General features: G+C 43.2%; 1 protein-coding gene across 4 annotated transcripts in view; it reads left to right on the forward strand.

Moving 5' to 3' along the window:
- Positions 1-501: 501 nt before the first annotated feature.
- The window catches only part of LOC105284902 (fasciclin-2), a 92,197-nt gene continuing 77,577 nt past the window's right edge, over positions 502-15,121 (forward strand). For all 4 annotated transcript variants that reach the window (XM_011348735.3, XM_011348734.3, XM_011348736.3 and 1 more), the window contains exon 1: positions 502-854. In XM_011348735.3, the coding sequence (XP_011347037.1) occupies positions 788-854 (67 nt within the window). In that variant the 5' untranslated portion in view covers positions 502-787. The remainder of the gene's footprint in view (positions 855-15,121) is intronic.

Genomic DNA, 15,121 nt, shown 5'->3' on the forward strand with positions numbered 1-15,121 from the left:
GCAATTTAACTCTCGGTCTAATATGAAAAATGCCACGAGGCGCAGCTATTGCTTGAATAAATTACTCTTATTATCCTTATTATACGCCTGCAATTCTTATTATATGCGCGATTTGCCACACTATGACGAAACACAAGGTCCGCCATTTTGCTAATAGTTTTTCGAATGATCCGAAGCTAAACATCGAATTGAGTTCTTCGAAATCCGTCGCCGCGGCAGAATCAGATAAGCGTTTCGATCAAAATATCGGAAAAACATTAAAGTTTACTTACGGTTACAAGGATGCATCACGGAAGGACAAGGGAGAGAAGGATGCTGATCGGGAAAAGATTCGGTTGCGGGAGGTGCACCGGTGCACATCGTGAATCGGTCACATTTCCCTCTACCTCCGCCGCGTCGCAACTGGTACCTGTGCTGTACGCCGACACGGTCTCGCGGCCGGCGGAGATAACCGAACACGGCCGAAGGCCGTGCCGAGCGCGTACGCGGCGCTCCCCGCGGCCACAGTTCGAGATCGGCCAGCGCGACGTTGCGACGTGCCATCGTGGTCGGTCGGTGTTTGATACTACGAATCTTCCAAATGCGTTACGCCGCCCGATAATTCGGCCGATCGACCGTAAGTAGCGAGGAGGGCGCGATCGCGTGTGGTGATCAGTGATCGGGAAAAACCCAGCGAAGCGCGTTAGAAAACGTACGGAAAGAGAAACAGCGAGCGCGGTGTGGTGGAAAACGAGGAACTTTGTCTCTCGCGAGGAGGAGAGTGAAGATAGGCAGGGATCACGTCACGATGGCAGCCCGTCTGATCGAGCGTCCCGTCGCCGTCGCGATCGCCGCCGTGCTGTTGTATCTAACAGGTAAGTGCGAAAATATTCGTCACGCGATTACGCGCCACTGCGGGAATCCACTATCGGTCGGAATCTCGCGCGCGTGGTTTCCCACGGGACCGCTCGCGTGGTACCGTTCGCCGCACCTCGATGTAGAAAGAGAGAGGGAGAGAGAAAGAGAGAGAGAAGCAGACAGAGAAGGAGAATGGACGCGTAAAGCTGGCACGCGAGTACACTCAGCAGGTGGTTAACCGCCGCGTCGCTCTGGAATTCGACGTCAAGTTCGTTGGCGAACGAGCGTGATTAACGTCGCTCGCGAATTCGAATTTGAATTTGCAGCGGCGCGCGTCCGTCGGGCTGCATCACCGCGGTGCGTCGCGGTCGCGCGTTCAAATTCAAAACGGCCGCGCCAACCGTCGTTGTCCGACGCTACTGCCCGGGCGGGCTCGTCGCACGTCCTCGCTTTTGTTCCGGTGGAACGGTCATACGTCCTGTTGTGCGGCCGATCGTGCCCGCAACCGATGCGGATGCCTGCGTTCGTTCGTCGGTGTGCTGCACCTGACGACCATCCCCGTTCGCACCGTGCACCCGTATGCACGTATGCGCCGAGGCGCGTAAGCGCGCGAATTCGTCAGCGATGAATCATGGGTGTAAACGCGAATTCGCGTTAAACGTGTGAATCATGTCGAGTCGTTTAATGCGAGAGATATTTTGAGACTTGGGAAAGTTTTCCCGTTATCGTTGAATATATTGGATTGGCTGAATTGATTGACCTTAAAAAACAAATTAATTTGTTTATGTAAAGTGAAATGAATTCTTCAAGATATAATCTGAGTCTTTCGGACTAGCAAGTCTGTACCGATGTAGGTTTCTAGCAGTAAAAATTTCGTATTTAGCACTGCTTTCACTTCTCGTAATTTTCTTACAATAATTTTTTTAATAATCTCATAATTTCTCTTCTGATAATTTCTACCGATCAAAGAGATCCGTTGGCCTAAATTAATTATCATTAATTAATGAATTATTTTTTCAAACAACTCTAAAAAAATTTGATGATACCATACAAGTTTGAAGGAATTATTAGTCGTCATAAATATAATTTTACACTCTAAAAATTGCGATTATTAATTCATCTTCAATTTTCTACAAAAATATTTAGCAAAGTTCAAAGTTTACGATATTATTCGTGTCGCTTTGCGTAATTTTTCGCCTCGTATAATTTTTATTTGGCAATTCGCGCTATTTGGCAACGCGAATAATCTTGGAGACTGCATTTTTCGTCTGGCAGTTTTCTTTCTCGAAAACGAAATCATGGATGACTCTCGACGTGCCCACAGCACCTGAGCAAACCTGAGTTCGTTCGGAACACCTGTTAGGCGTTTAGGACCGCCTGAGGTGTGCCTCCCCTGAAAAGAGTCCTTCGCCAACAATGCACCGCGCCGTGATCATAGCCTTCGCACATGTCGACGGAAAAGGGACCCATGGAAAAGATACTTGTCAGCCAGGGCTGTCCTGTGCCCTTGTGCCCCTCGACCACTTTTCTCAAAATTGCTCGCTCGACCTCGGCCGATCTTCGCTGATACCTGGGTGGATCTCGTGCAAATTGCAGCCAGAGAAGAAGGTTCTCTTCTTCCTTCTCCTCCTCCTCTCGGTCCAGCCTGTCTCTTCCATCTCGAGTGTTCTCCCTTTCGTTTCGATCGTCCGTTTATGATCCGGCTCTCTGCGAGGCCGCCGTCGAGCCTCGTTTCCTTTCTCTTTTCTTTGTGTCTTCTCTCGTTCTTTCTTGGTTCGGTCCGGTTTCGTTGACTCGCTACGTCGATCGTTTCTCCCCTTTTTCCTGGCTCACATTGTCCCTTCACCTTATAAGCGCCTTCCGTTCCGCGCACCGGTTATAATTTATAAATGAGCGTATGAGAAGAGAGAGAGGAAAAGGATAATAGAAAAGTACCGTTCGCTGCAACGCGTTCACTTTCGCGCGTTTACACCTTACTTGGTCGATACCTGTTCTTTTCCAGGCGTGTTGTTTCCCTTTCTACGCGTACAAACTAGGAAACTAGGCTTAATCGTTCGCCTAACGTTCCGAGAATTTGCGCAACGATGGCATTTGGTGGTATGCAATTAGCTTAATACGTCGTGACTTTTCCTCGAATTATCGCTTGTTGTAGATCAGAGTAACAATCTGGCAAGTTTTTTTCAAACTGTGAAAGCACAATGCCCGTCAGTATATAAGAATCACGAAATATATCTCAATTGTAAATAGAGTTTCCGCGAGACTAATGTACGCGCATGATCGAGCATTGTACGTTTCGAATATATTGTTCTATTTAAAATAGCGCGTATTCCTTTTCATCAAAAGGTCCGATGGTCAATGATCTCGAGTTACATTCATGATGGACGATGCGAAGATATTGCGCTCACAATAGACAGGTATTCTCCGCATGAATGGAGAGCGACATACCAAGAGCGATCATCTTATGCTTTCTTTAACAATAGCAGCGTAAAGATCTCAGGAGGCGACTAGTAAAGAAAAACTTGAGAAAGATACGTGGGCAGATAAAGGGCTTAACGGATATTTTCTCGTTTCCATCGTAAATTACGGCGTGGCGTCATTCTCGATCGCTGAGCTTCTCTTTCTTTTTCTTTCTAGACAGCAAGGCGGATCATCTATCCTGTTTTTCGTGTCGTCTCATTGTCGCGCTCTGTCCAATGCGCGTTTAAATTATGGTAGCTGACATTACGTGTTCGTGTAATTGTATGGATCTTCGTCGAGTCAGTCGGGCATACTCGCACTGTTGAACCCTCTTGGGAAATATTTCTCGGCTACATCGCCGAGACTATGCTGCGCGATGGATGCGCGTGTCTGCGGAAACTCCGGTCATCCGTCACTGTTGAACTTCTTCCGTCTCTTCGGCGAAACGGTATCATGGTCGGGAACGTCGGTTCATTAGGCTTCCAAGGATTAACTGAAGCAATCTTGAGACAAATGCAAATAATTGTGATTTATTGGAAAGCGAACTAAATCTCGCCATTAAGCGGAAACGCAATTGTGAAAATGCTTCGCCGTGCTGTAATTGAATTTGCAGTAATGATAAATGGCCCAAGAACGCGTCATTAACGTTGATGGCTGCGATATTCATTTGAAAGTAATTAAATTGTACTTGGCGTGTGTATACTATTCATTCTTAGCAAAAAATGCCTTTTGCATTATTCATGTATCATATTCACAGCCTACTATTTAATGAATACATACATAATTAAGTTTCCCAAAGTCACAGTTTCATCGCAAGTTGGCTGTGTCAGTCTTCGATATTAAATACTTGGTAAGCAGGCTGAAATGAGGACGTTCGCGTTCTCTTCTCACGCGTTTTACTTGCGATCTTTCACAGAAGTGTGCGATAAACGATGAACTCGAACGGCGGCGGCACCGGAAGGAACTTTCGCGGCGGCTTATCTTCTACATCGAGGATTTTCTTCCGAGCGCGGTCAGAGCTGCGTGTCGGAAAACGAGAAGAAAAACGATGGGAAAAAGGCCGCGTCGCGCCGCCAGTCGCGGCATTTTATCACGCGGTTACTCGTGAGGGGAAGAGAGACAGAGATACCGTGTTGATTATGGTTATTGCTCTGGTCGCGCGCACCGCCGGAAAAAATGTGTTTCACGGAAACCGGCGCCAGTTAATGAGTCGCGGTGGTTTTTTAACAGACACCGTAAAAACACCGTACCATCATCCCTTATTAGCGTGCCGGGGAGGAAGGGTCCTAACGTACATTTCCACCATCGTCGATAATTAGTGATCCTTACGGAGAGAAACTCCGGACTAAGGATGACGGACGGAAACGACCCGACGAGTTTAAATGTGGATCTTTTTAGTGGTAAAAGCGCCGAACGCACGATAAACGACTGCTTCCGTTCATTGCTTCTGGAATTCGCAACGCGTATTTTAATTACAATTGTTGCACGCGATAATTTGTTTTGCATTGCGGCAGATCTTTTTAATAACGATGGACTCTATAGCATGCTGTTAATGTTTTCGTTGGCTATTCGACATTCAGGTTGATTGATATCTACAATTTGATTTCGAAACTCGCTTCACTAGATAACAAAAATTTGTTTCGTTTTTCTCTCAGAAAAATATATAGACAGAAAAATATATATTCTTCAGTATTTCGCGTGTAATTTTCATTTGAAACTTTATCCAAAAAGGATACGTGATATATTCGTTAATATTAAACGAGAAAAAAGATTGCAGACGTTGTAAATTCGCTACGTCGGACGTTGCTTTCATTAATACGCACCATTTGATATCGATTCGATTGCAACGAGTATCGCTTATCATTCCGGTTTCATTTATCTCGTCTGATCATTGCACTGCAAGCGTTCAGATTTCCGACTATTTCAGTCGTCCGCGCGATGAGATTGCGCAAATGCATGTTGCCTCGTGAGTCGCCAGCAGGAAGTTTTGCTCCATTACGAAGCAGTTTGTTTAACTAACAATGCCCAGAAGTCCTCTTTCCTTCGGCCATGTTTTCGTGGCGATAATAAGAAGTATTGTTCTTAGATGAGCAGATTTATACTTCCCGTTTTATATACTCGACAGCTGGCGCGGTACTAAAATGTGCCCTTTCTGTTTCCTTATCGCAGCTCTTTATCTGCCGACTTTTATTTTCGTGATTGCCAGTCAGAATATTTCAGTCAGAATACAAATTCAACTTGATATGTAGTAAAATAAAAAATTTAATAATAATTTACGGAATCATATTCTGAATAAAGTTTGTTAATATTTTTTATTTCTTTCGTACCCGTGAATAAAGTAATTAATTTAAGTTCTGATATTTTTCCCAATAATTGTATCTGTAAAAAGCCTACGAGTGAAGTATTGTTTGTTTAAGCACGGAAAACCTATCGTTATCGTTCGTTCTCGAATTCTCGTGAGATCCGTATATCGAGAGCAGTGGTTATCCTTGTTGGATCGTAATAAGTGACGCAAGGTTTAATGAGATAGTAAAACTCGCGGAGCGCGTGGGCGTTTTTCAGGATAATAAAAGACCGCGGACTTGGCGCCGCAGCCGCCGTGCAATTGCACGCGTTTAGCAAAGCATTACGAAAGTGTTCCAGGTGTGTATTTTTTTCTTTTTCGTGTAAACTTTTTACCCGCAGTGTGGTATCACTTGAAAGTTGTTTTTCGCGTCTTTGAGTTGCTACGATCCGCATGAAAATATACGTCTGTTTTGCGCCGAATAGTCACGAATTAACATGCGAACAACCGCGCGTGATGTCTTCGCGCGATGAAGACGTTACGCGTAAATTGAATCGTGCGTAATTGAAAGAGCTGTTTCCATATTAAAACGTTTGCCATATTCTGGCCGTGTATAAACAGTGTTCCTTTTTATCGTATAACGACGTGCGCTTGCGATATCGATCGGGCGGTCGATACTGCCCTGGCAAACACCGTAAGAAAATAACGTACCACCTGTTCTCGTTTGCGTTTGCGGGCACACACTCATCGAACTGTCGTCTGGTCGAAGCATCATTGAGTCTGAGAATCCGTATCTTATCAATGGCGCCGTATCGCAACGAGTATCGGAGATTACTTTGAAATCGATTCTCCTCCACGTGCGATTAGGAAATTTTTGTCCAATAATGATAATATGAATATTATAATCTTAACTGTGATAAAACAAATTATATGCAGTTAATGCAATGCGTAGGTGCATTATAGTGCAGGAAGACGTGTCACGTATAAAATCAATAATTCAGTAATTAAACTTTATATATGTATAAAAGAGTGTTTATAAGATAATATATATATATATATATATATATATATAATTATCTCCGATTATTACGCCAATAAAATAACGTATATAGAGTATAATAATAATAAGTTAATAAAATAAGAATGAATATAATAATTGCGCAATAATTATTATATTATGTGCTTTGTACATTATTCTGATAATTATATAATAATAATAATCGCAGATAATTGCAGTACGCAGTATCGGCGCGCGCGTTCGTCGTATTTCGCCGTTACGGCCTCGCCTATTGCTCCCACGATCGTAGAAATTTATCATGTAAAGGGAGGCATACCGTTTCATTCTTTCTCCTTCGTATTACCTACATACACCTTATGCATTGCTCGCGTTATTCAGATTGCATTCGTTGCAATTCCTGTTGCGCGCTGACTCACGTGATTCTTTTCTCTCGCCGAAAGTTCAAATTCAACGTCAGTAGTGAACGGTATAATTTAAGCATTGATTCTAAAAAAGATTTTTAAATCAGCATTGCGAAGATATTTCACTTGTCGCCTCCAGTACTAGCTTATCATTACGTTACGAAACGCGCATGCTGCTTTATTCAGATGACTACACATTTAGAGTTTGCATCGTGTTACGTAATAACGCAGCAGCACACTCATCATGAGCAAGATTTTCTGTAACGAGACTTATGTAACGATCAATAAAAATTCCATAAAATGGAATAATATTTTTTATACGTGAAACATTCAATGTACAATAATACATCACACATACGTTTAACAATACACATGTACGTTAGACACGTTTGATTTGATATCGTCTCGATACAGTTCGATATAGTATCTTATCGCCGTAGACAAGGTTCAGCGACCATTTCTTGATGGATTTGCAGTCGCCTTTCTGTTCGTAACGTATGGGAAGTGAACATGTCATGTGGGAGGACGCATTAAGCGAGATCTCGGGATGCTTCTTGTTCAAGCTGCTATACAACGTCGAGATGAATGAAACGTTTCTGTTGCGCCGCGTATTCGACACGCGCGCAATCGAGGCACGAGACTTGTTAGCGAGTCAAAGGATTCGGTGACGTCACCAGGATTAACTAGCTAAATACCCGACGTGCATTAAGCTCACATGCCCACCCGCGCTTCGTCGTCGGAGGAACGTCGAGCGTTAACTTGCTGAAATAACAGCCACTGTTATTCAAACTACGTCCGCCTCTCGGAAAGGAAAAATACGCTCCTGCATCGTCGAGAGCGCAGCCAGTTGCAATCGTTAGCAAGAATAATAGACATCGATATAATTGTACAGAAATATTTTCCCAGATCAAATACAGACACTATCCGTAACGGATTCCTGAACAATCCATTTTGAACTTCGAGATTAAGAGAAGGTCACGTGAAACGTGATGAAGAATGTTTTTGATCTCGTGAAAAATTAAGAAAAAGGATTTTAATAATCAATTTAAATAACCAAATAATTATTACATAATATTTAACGTGGAGAATATATATAAACTATATCTTAAAAGTACAATATAATTAATAAAGTATTAGATATTGTTATTAGAGCATAACAAAAGAGATTACACGAGAGAATACAAGAGATATAGACGTCAGGTGCAGTTCCGTTTAGTCTCGCTTGTCTCCTGTTTCGTTTCGCTTGTCTCGTACTATTCAGAAATGTAATCGAATCGATATCGCTGTCGATGGCGGTACCGCTTGATGTCGACCGTGAATTTTACGACTGCGGGGGCGCGATTAAAATTTCACCAAGCTACGGGTGAACTTTCGTTTTTACATTGTCGTAAAATGGTGCATACAAACCGTTTTCGGCGGAATAATTTAGCGAGCAGTCCGCCGCCGGGTCACTTTTACGATCGGCCGTTCATAAAGAGAACAAATTACAGCGCCGCGAGTCATCGCGCCACGTTCCGCCACGACTCTTTCCGTTTGCGGAATTATAAAAGTCTCGGTCGCGTTTCTCGAAAAAGAAAAAGGATGAAAAAAAAACGTTATCGTGGAAATAGGGTTTAATTAAAGTATCCCAGCCGCCCAGATGGTGAACCGTTCTGGCGTGCGCTTATTAAAAGAAAACGAGCGAGCTTCGTTGAACGTGAAAAAGAGAACTCTCCTCGAGTGAACGCTCGCAAATTAGCGTCTCATAATTCGATTTGTCCCGTGTATTTTCATTAATCGACTTTTTACCTCGAAGCATTACCTCGAAGTTACTGATGCACCTGAATGAATCTTTTCAGGAAACAAAGTTTGGTATCATGAGATTACGTATTTGTGGTTATGTATTTATCTTTCGATACGCATTTATCTTATTAACGTGAAATTAACAAAAATTTTTAATTACTTAGCAGATTTACATTTTGCTCTCTTTACAAAATGAGGTCAAACTTGTTGCTTTACCCATTTAAGAAATATGAGATAAAACGTCTCTCTCTAAAGCATTTTTCGTGACTATTTTAGTCATATATATACGTACGGAAGCATCTTTGATTTACGTAGGTTGATTACAATCCCCGGCAATTATTTTGGAATTATATTCCACGGTAGGTTTCGGGATCGACCAAGCGCAATCGGAATTAGTAGTTCCGGCGTTTGTGGCATTTCCAAACTACCCCGAGGATTCCGAAACTAATAATCGTCCTCGCTTCTCTATACTCGCATTTCGAGGCATGCGTGTGCGACTGACCGGCGCAATCGGATTCGAAAAAGCCCGTCAAAGCGACGGAACTTCGCCGTAAAGCACTGTGATCAGTAAGCGGAACAAAACAGTACATTGTGTATCACTTCCATTCGCTAAATTTTGCTAAAGCCACGTAAGCGGTGTGAATTTTTTTCTTCAGTCACAATGCATAGCTAATTTCAATTTATTGAGCTTGTATCTATCAAGCTATACCTCGACATTTCTCGATAATAATATGTATTTGTAGCTTTTTCTTAATAATTTTGTACACACGTGATACGTATCTAAAATTCGAGTGAGAATGTCTTTTATATCACATTGTATAAGTTCTGAGAACGAATTCTTGAAATATTTGCATTTTTGGAGTTGTAACCTTTTTTGAAGGAATTTGTAGAGGCATGGGGCTAACTGCAGAGGGTAAAATAGTATACTGACGCATCCGAAATATTTCTTTCAAGGCGAACAGTAGGATCACGAAGGGAAGAAGAGGGTGAAAGGAAGCGGACTCCCATCCCTGACCGTTTTTTGTTGAAACCTGTTCTGGTGTTCTGCCTGCAACCTGCCTCGTGCACCTGTGCGGACAAAGGAGGCTCTCTCCCCTTCAAATTCTCAACGGACCACCTCGTGCTTCCCCTTTGAAATAGCGTCGTGCGCTTAACTACCGTTACATCGAATGTCTCGTAAATTGCAAATTAAAAATTTCGTACATGAGTGAAAATTGCACCAAAATTACGTTAAAACGAAAAAACAGGAAAACCCCAGTACGGATGGACATGCGTTTTACTATGGTTTACCGACAGAAGTTACGATTAAATTATATGGAGTTTGACGAGGTGCCTGCATGGATGAGTAAGCCAACGGGGAATTCGCGTGTACGTGCTCAAAGTGTTAGTAGAAATTAACAGGTATTACGAAAAGAATTGGCGCGTAAATGTTTGATGTCAACAAATTAAGTTTCCAGTTTGTAAGAAATCTCATCCGGAACAACTTGCACGCGAATACACCACAGAACTTCGGTGAAAACTATATTATCTATGTTATCAAGAGCTAATAACGCATGTATTACTCCGTGCAATGTTATTCACTATTATTCGATAAACGGAGACTGACATAAATTTTTCGTTGGCAGTTAATCCTTCGATTTGTTTGAGCTCATAAAATCTGGACTTGTAATACCTGAATCCGTGAATTTTTCAAAAATCCGTAGAATCCGCCGCTGAACATGTTCGACACGAAGGGAAGTTTCTCGACGCAGAAGCCCTACTTTTCTCACCAGCAGTAAACGGCTTTACAGTTATTTTACGCAAATCGGGATTTACCGCTTAGACGCGGCTTTTCGTTGCCATGGCAGTTGTGTGCGCCCTTTCACTGCTCGCAGCTTCCTACTTGCTCTTCCTTTCGTTTCTCTTCCGAGGAACGATGTGGCGACGAGCATGTAAACGAAAGAGCACCTCTCGGTCTTTGTGCTCGACTATCCACCTTGCTATCCGACCCTAATGGCAGTTAAGGCCCGCCATTAAGGTGGTAGGTCGGCCGTGACTTCCCATAGCTGCTCGGCCGCGCTTCCGTTAGGTTCATTTTCGCGTGAACCGGATTAGAACGAGCTCAGTCAGGTTCGGCATCTCGGGGATAACGATCCGTGGAAATTGGAATAGCGGGTTAAGACGGTGGTCGTGATAACGATGACGAGGCCGACGAGGTCGGGTTTCGGCGTTCTTGTTCCGCGCCGGTCGTTAAACTCGACTGTTGTCGCGTGAAATATACGGCATACGGATTTATGCCGACTTGCACGTCACCTGATTCCATAGGTACATCCCTATATCGAGTTCGGCCGGCTCGTCTTCTCGGGGTGTCGCGAAGTTCAACGCGAAACAACGATGACGAATTTCTATCTTTCTGTTAATTACTTGTTCTGCGTGTACGGTGTTCATTTTCAGAGAAATTAAATACTACAATGTTAACAATGTATTTCTTTTTCCTTGAACTGCCCATGGCAGTATTAGAATTTTTTTCATCGAGGCGAGTTTACTTTTGGGGAATGTATATTTCCGCGAAAAAGCTAACCATATGTAATAAAGGGAAAAATAGGGAACTTATTATAATTGAATAACTTTTCATTTTTACTGATAAATATTGAAAAATTATTTTCAAAGGTAATTTGCTCGTTTTTCAGATTAATGTTGAGTGAAATTAATTTGCGAAAAATTTAATTATATTTGAAATATTCACGTTTGTTGTGGACTTTGTGTACGTAAAAACGCCTCTGGGTAATTGTATGATGTGTAGCCGGAAGGAAGTCCAGCCGACCATCATGTTTTTAAAAATATTTCAACGACGCGTCAATACAGCTGCAACTATAGAGTCGCGTTTGTTTCCGATTTTGATCTCCCGTTACGCATCACGGTTTGTCGCCTATAAATTACCGGTGAAAGTCAAAATAACAGAGATTGTACCGTGATATAAAGCTATAATAGATATATAATTATAATGTAATATCGTAAAAATATCATGCTAAATCAACCGGATCAATTACAATTATTTCAGTCTGTGAAACTGTGGGATTTAAACACATGCTTTTGTATCCTTAATGTGCTTGAACAACCAGCCTAGAAGTGACGATAGGAAGCGGGGAAACATATAATTTGTAAAACGAGCGACAAGATGTAGGCGTAGTGTTTCAACTCAACGGCGCGTTAAATAAACGACACGAGCACCGGTCGTAATCGTTCTCGTCTCATTTAACACGAAACTCTCTCTCACTCTCTCTTTCTCTTCCTCTCACGTATTCTTCGCGCTAGGTACTTCATACATTCGCTTGATTATCGGCATCATTTGCACTCGAATGTCCGATAATGTCGCGGCGGGGAAACGCCTTTGCGCGACGGCGACGCCAATTTAAATCCTTGACACTCCACTATCGTTATTAAGAGCAATTATCGGGAAAGTGTCTCATCAAGCGCATCGAAGCTGTCCTATTAATCAGCCTTGAATCTCGCTGATTACTCGCGCGCGTGCACGCCGAACATTCCCGTAGCTCACTATCCATCCGTGCGGCATTCTGCGTGTCGCAATCTCGCATTAATAACTCTTCTCTTCTCCTGTGACGTAGCAGGAACGAGCGCAATTACCATTTCATTTTTCTCCGTGCTTCAAAGAGCATAAAATCGATCTGCAACAATCCACGCCGAGTTACTGCGATTGCCGAGCAAACTGCGGCAATCGGATACATAGCGCGCCCGAATATAGAGAAACATCATTCGTTATCTCGGTTAAGTTACACGTGCATCGATCCTCTTTTTGTAGAGGAACACGCACGGATTTTTTTCCCGCTTTTCCTTTCTTTTTTTTATTTCAAAGCCAGATCGAGTGCATTGAGTGCAAGTCCGTCCGAGTATCCGTGACGTCCGATAAATATTTATTCACTCCGCCGTGGGCTTTATTAGCGGCAAATATTTGGTCGTATTTACGGCGCCGCGAGCGACAAATAGTACGAACACAGTAAAGGGGAACGGGCCTCTATACGAATCTCTCTTTCTCTCTGTGCCGTCCATAAACGGACTCGGCCGAGCGAATAATTTATTACTCGCAACGTGCGCGGCGAGATTTGCATAAAACAGGGGTTTTCGCGCGCGAATCGATCGTGATTCGAGCACGACATTCGCTCTCGCGGGTCCGGTACATACACCTCGGTCGTATGCACTTATGGTGTATACGTCCATGTCGCAATAAATGCATGTGTTTTTATCATGTTCAATGGTATTGTGTCTAGATTGCGTAGTTTTCTATGCACATTTCTTTTGGCGAACGTTTGTTTTACTAAATTAAAATTAATTCGTGTTTTTAGTAATGCCGCGATAAATGCAATTTGTATAATATAAATATTTTTTTGAGTTTTGGACGGTGAAAAAACGTAATAACCAGTTTTTATTCCATTGCCTTCCATTTTGCACGGAACACGGAACACGGTACACGCATGTACATCAGTGTATTTGTAACACAAGTACAGATAGACTCATTTTTGCGTTAGCATCCGCTTGTCCGCAAGTATGCTCATCCGTAATTGTAATTTCGCTTCGCCACCAATTGTGGCTCTGTGGCCGCTTTAATATTGCATCTTTAAACAACGTTGATTATGCGTACACGCGTCGCATCGATGCGCGCGATCGATGCGATTAATAAATTAGCGCGTTGCTGCGTTGCTCGAACGAATAGCACAATTATCAAGCGCACCGGTGCACGCGCCGCATTATGAGCTCGTGAAAGCGGGTTGCATCGCGAATGATTAAGGGGCGTACTATCCCTCTGGCCTTTCTCATCCCCCTTTTCCTGTCGCCCAACCGATTGATCCCTCCGATTTGTTCTGATTGCGATCTTCGATCGTCTCGCGCTCGACTCTCGCGAAAATTGCCAGCAATCGATCGCATTCGCGCGATCGGCACAATCGGGCGAAACTGCCGGCGCGGCGATGCGATACCAGCCAGATATAAAACGCACTTATCGTATTTTTATTTAAAGCCGTCATCCGACATAACGGCATGGGGGATCTGTTTTTTTTCTGAAATATATCCGGCAGCGCGTTCGCAGTACTTTGCGTTGCGATGGCTATTTTATTGCCCACCCAACGAATAAATTCTTGTATATGTTTCGACAATATTTTTCTCTTGCGATTTGCGTAAATCGTGTCTTAAAAAAACTCGATGCTGCGTATTGCTAGATAAATGTAGATCTCTAGATTGGTTTGCTAAAATACATAGTAGTATACAGAATATTTAAATATTGCGATTAAGTTTTTGAAATCATGTGTACATAATTAATTTTTCAAAGAATTAAATTTTCAAAGACTTTTGTTCACATACTCCTGCTAGTTCTTATATTCACCACGATGTGGTTTTCGTTGGTGAAACTATTTGTTGCATCTTAATTCCAAATTGTACACTCGGTAGCGATATCTGAGGGAAGGGCGACGATCTATTTGATCTCGAGAACAAACATTTGCTTTGGGTAAGAGTGGACGCTCGATAGGCGCAGTCGGGGAGAGAATCCCCGCGTTGAAACCGCGCGGATGACGGGGTCAGATTATTGCAATTAATAACCGCGGAGAGAGTGCGTCGACCAACCGAAGCCAGCAGAGTCATTTCGTGTGAATGGACCGTAATTCAGAGCGCCGTTTCTTCTGAATAGGGCTTAATTCCGGACTTGCGCGTCACCCCATGTCGCATCTTCCGCAACGAGATTGAAGAGCGAAGCCCAACGTGTAGGGCGTTAAGGGTTGATTTTGATGGATTACCGCTGTCGTCCTTGTAGAATTTCAACGAATCCCGCGGGAGCGTCGCCGCGGATGCGCCGATGCCGACGACTTGACAGGAAAATGCACTCAAGCACTGCGCACTCTCTTCAAGCGCTGTCTTTCTCTTCGCTTCCCTTGAATAACACCAGATAAGCGACATCGAATCGATTATCTTTTTGCAGCGCGAAAGTTGCTCTCGCTTTTAACGAACTCGCGTTATCGCAGCGATCGAGAGGCAATCTCCCCGTCCAAGTGTAAACACTTTTTGAGTTTAAATCGAGTTAAACGTGCCGCACGCATAACTCGAGTAAATCGACTTTATTCCTATCGCGTGGAAGATGGAGTGTTCGTCTTCCACCTCTTCCTCGGAGGAGCTCGGTGGATGAAATGTCAACGTTGCGTTTTATCTCCGAACCTATTTTTATCGCTCGATAAACCGGAATACGGTTAACGTTAACTTAGTTGGTACGTTTCCTTCGTCTCGCGATGCATGAATATTTACAAGCACGAATCACGATGAAGTTCGCGTGTACGTTGCAGCTCATCTTTGAGAGGCAGT

This window comes from Ooceraea biroi, chromosome 5 (assembly GCF_003672135.1).
Source record: "Ooceraea biroi isolate clonal line C1 chromosome 5, Obir_v5.4, whole genome shotgun sequence".
Lineage (NCBI taxonomy): Eukaryota > Metazoa > Arthropoda > Insecta > Hymenoptera > Formicidae > Ooceraea > Ooceraea biroi.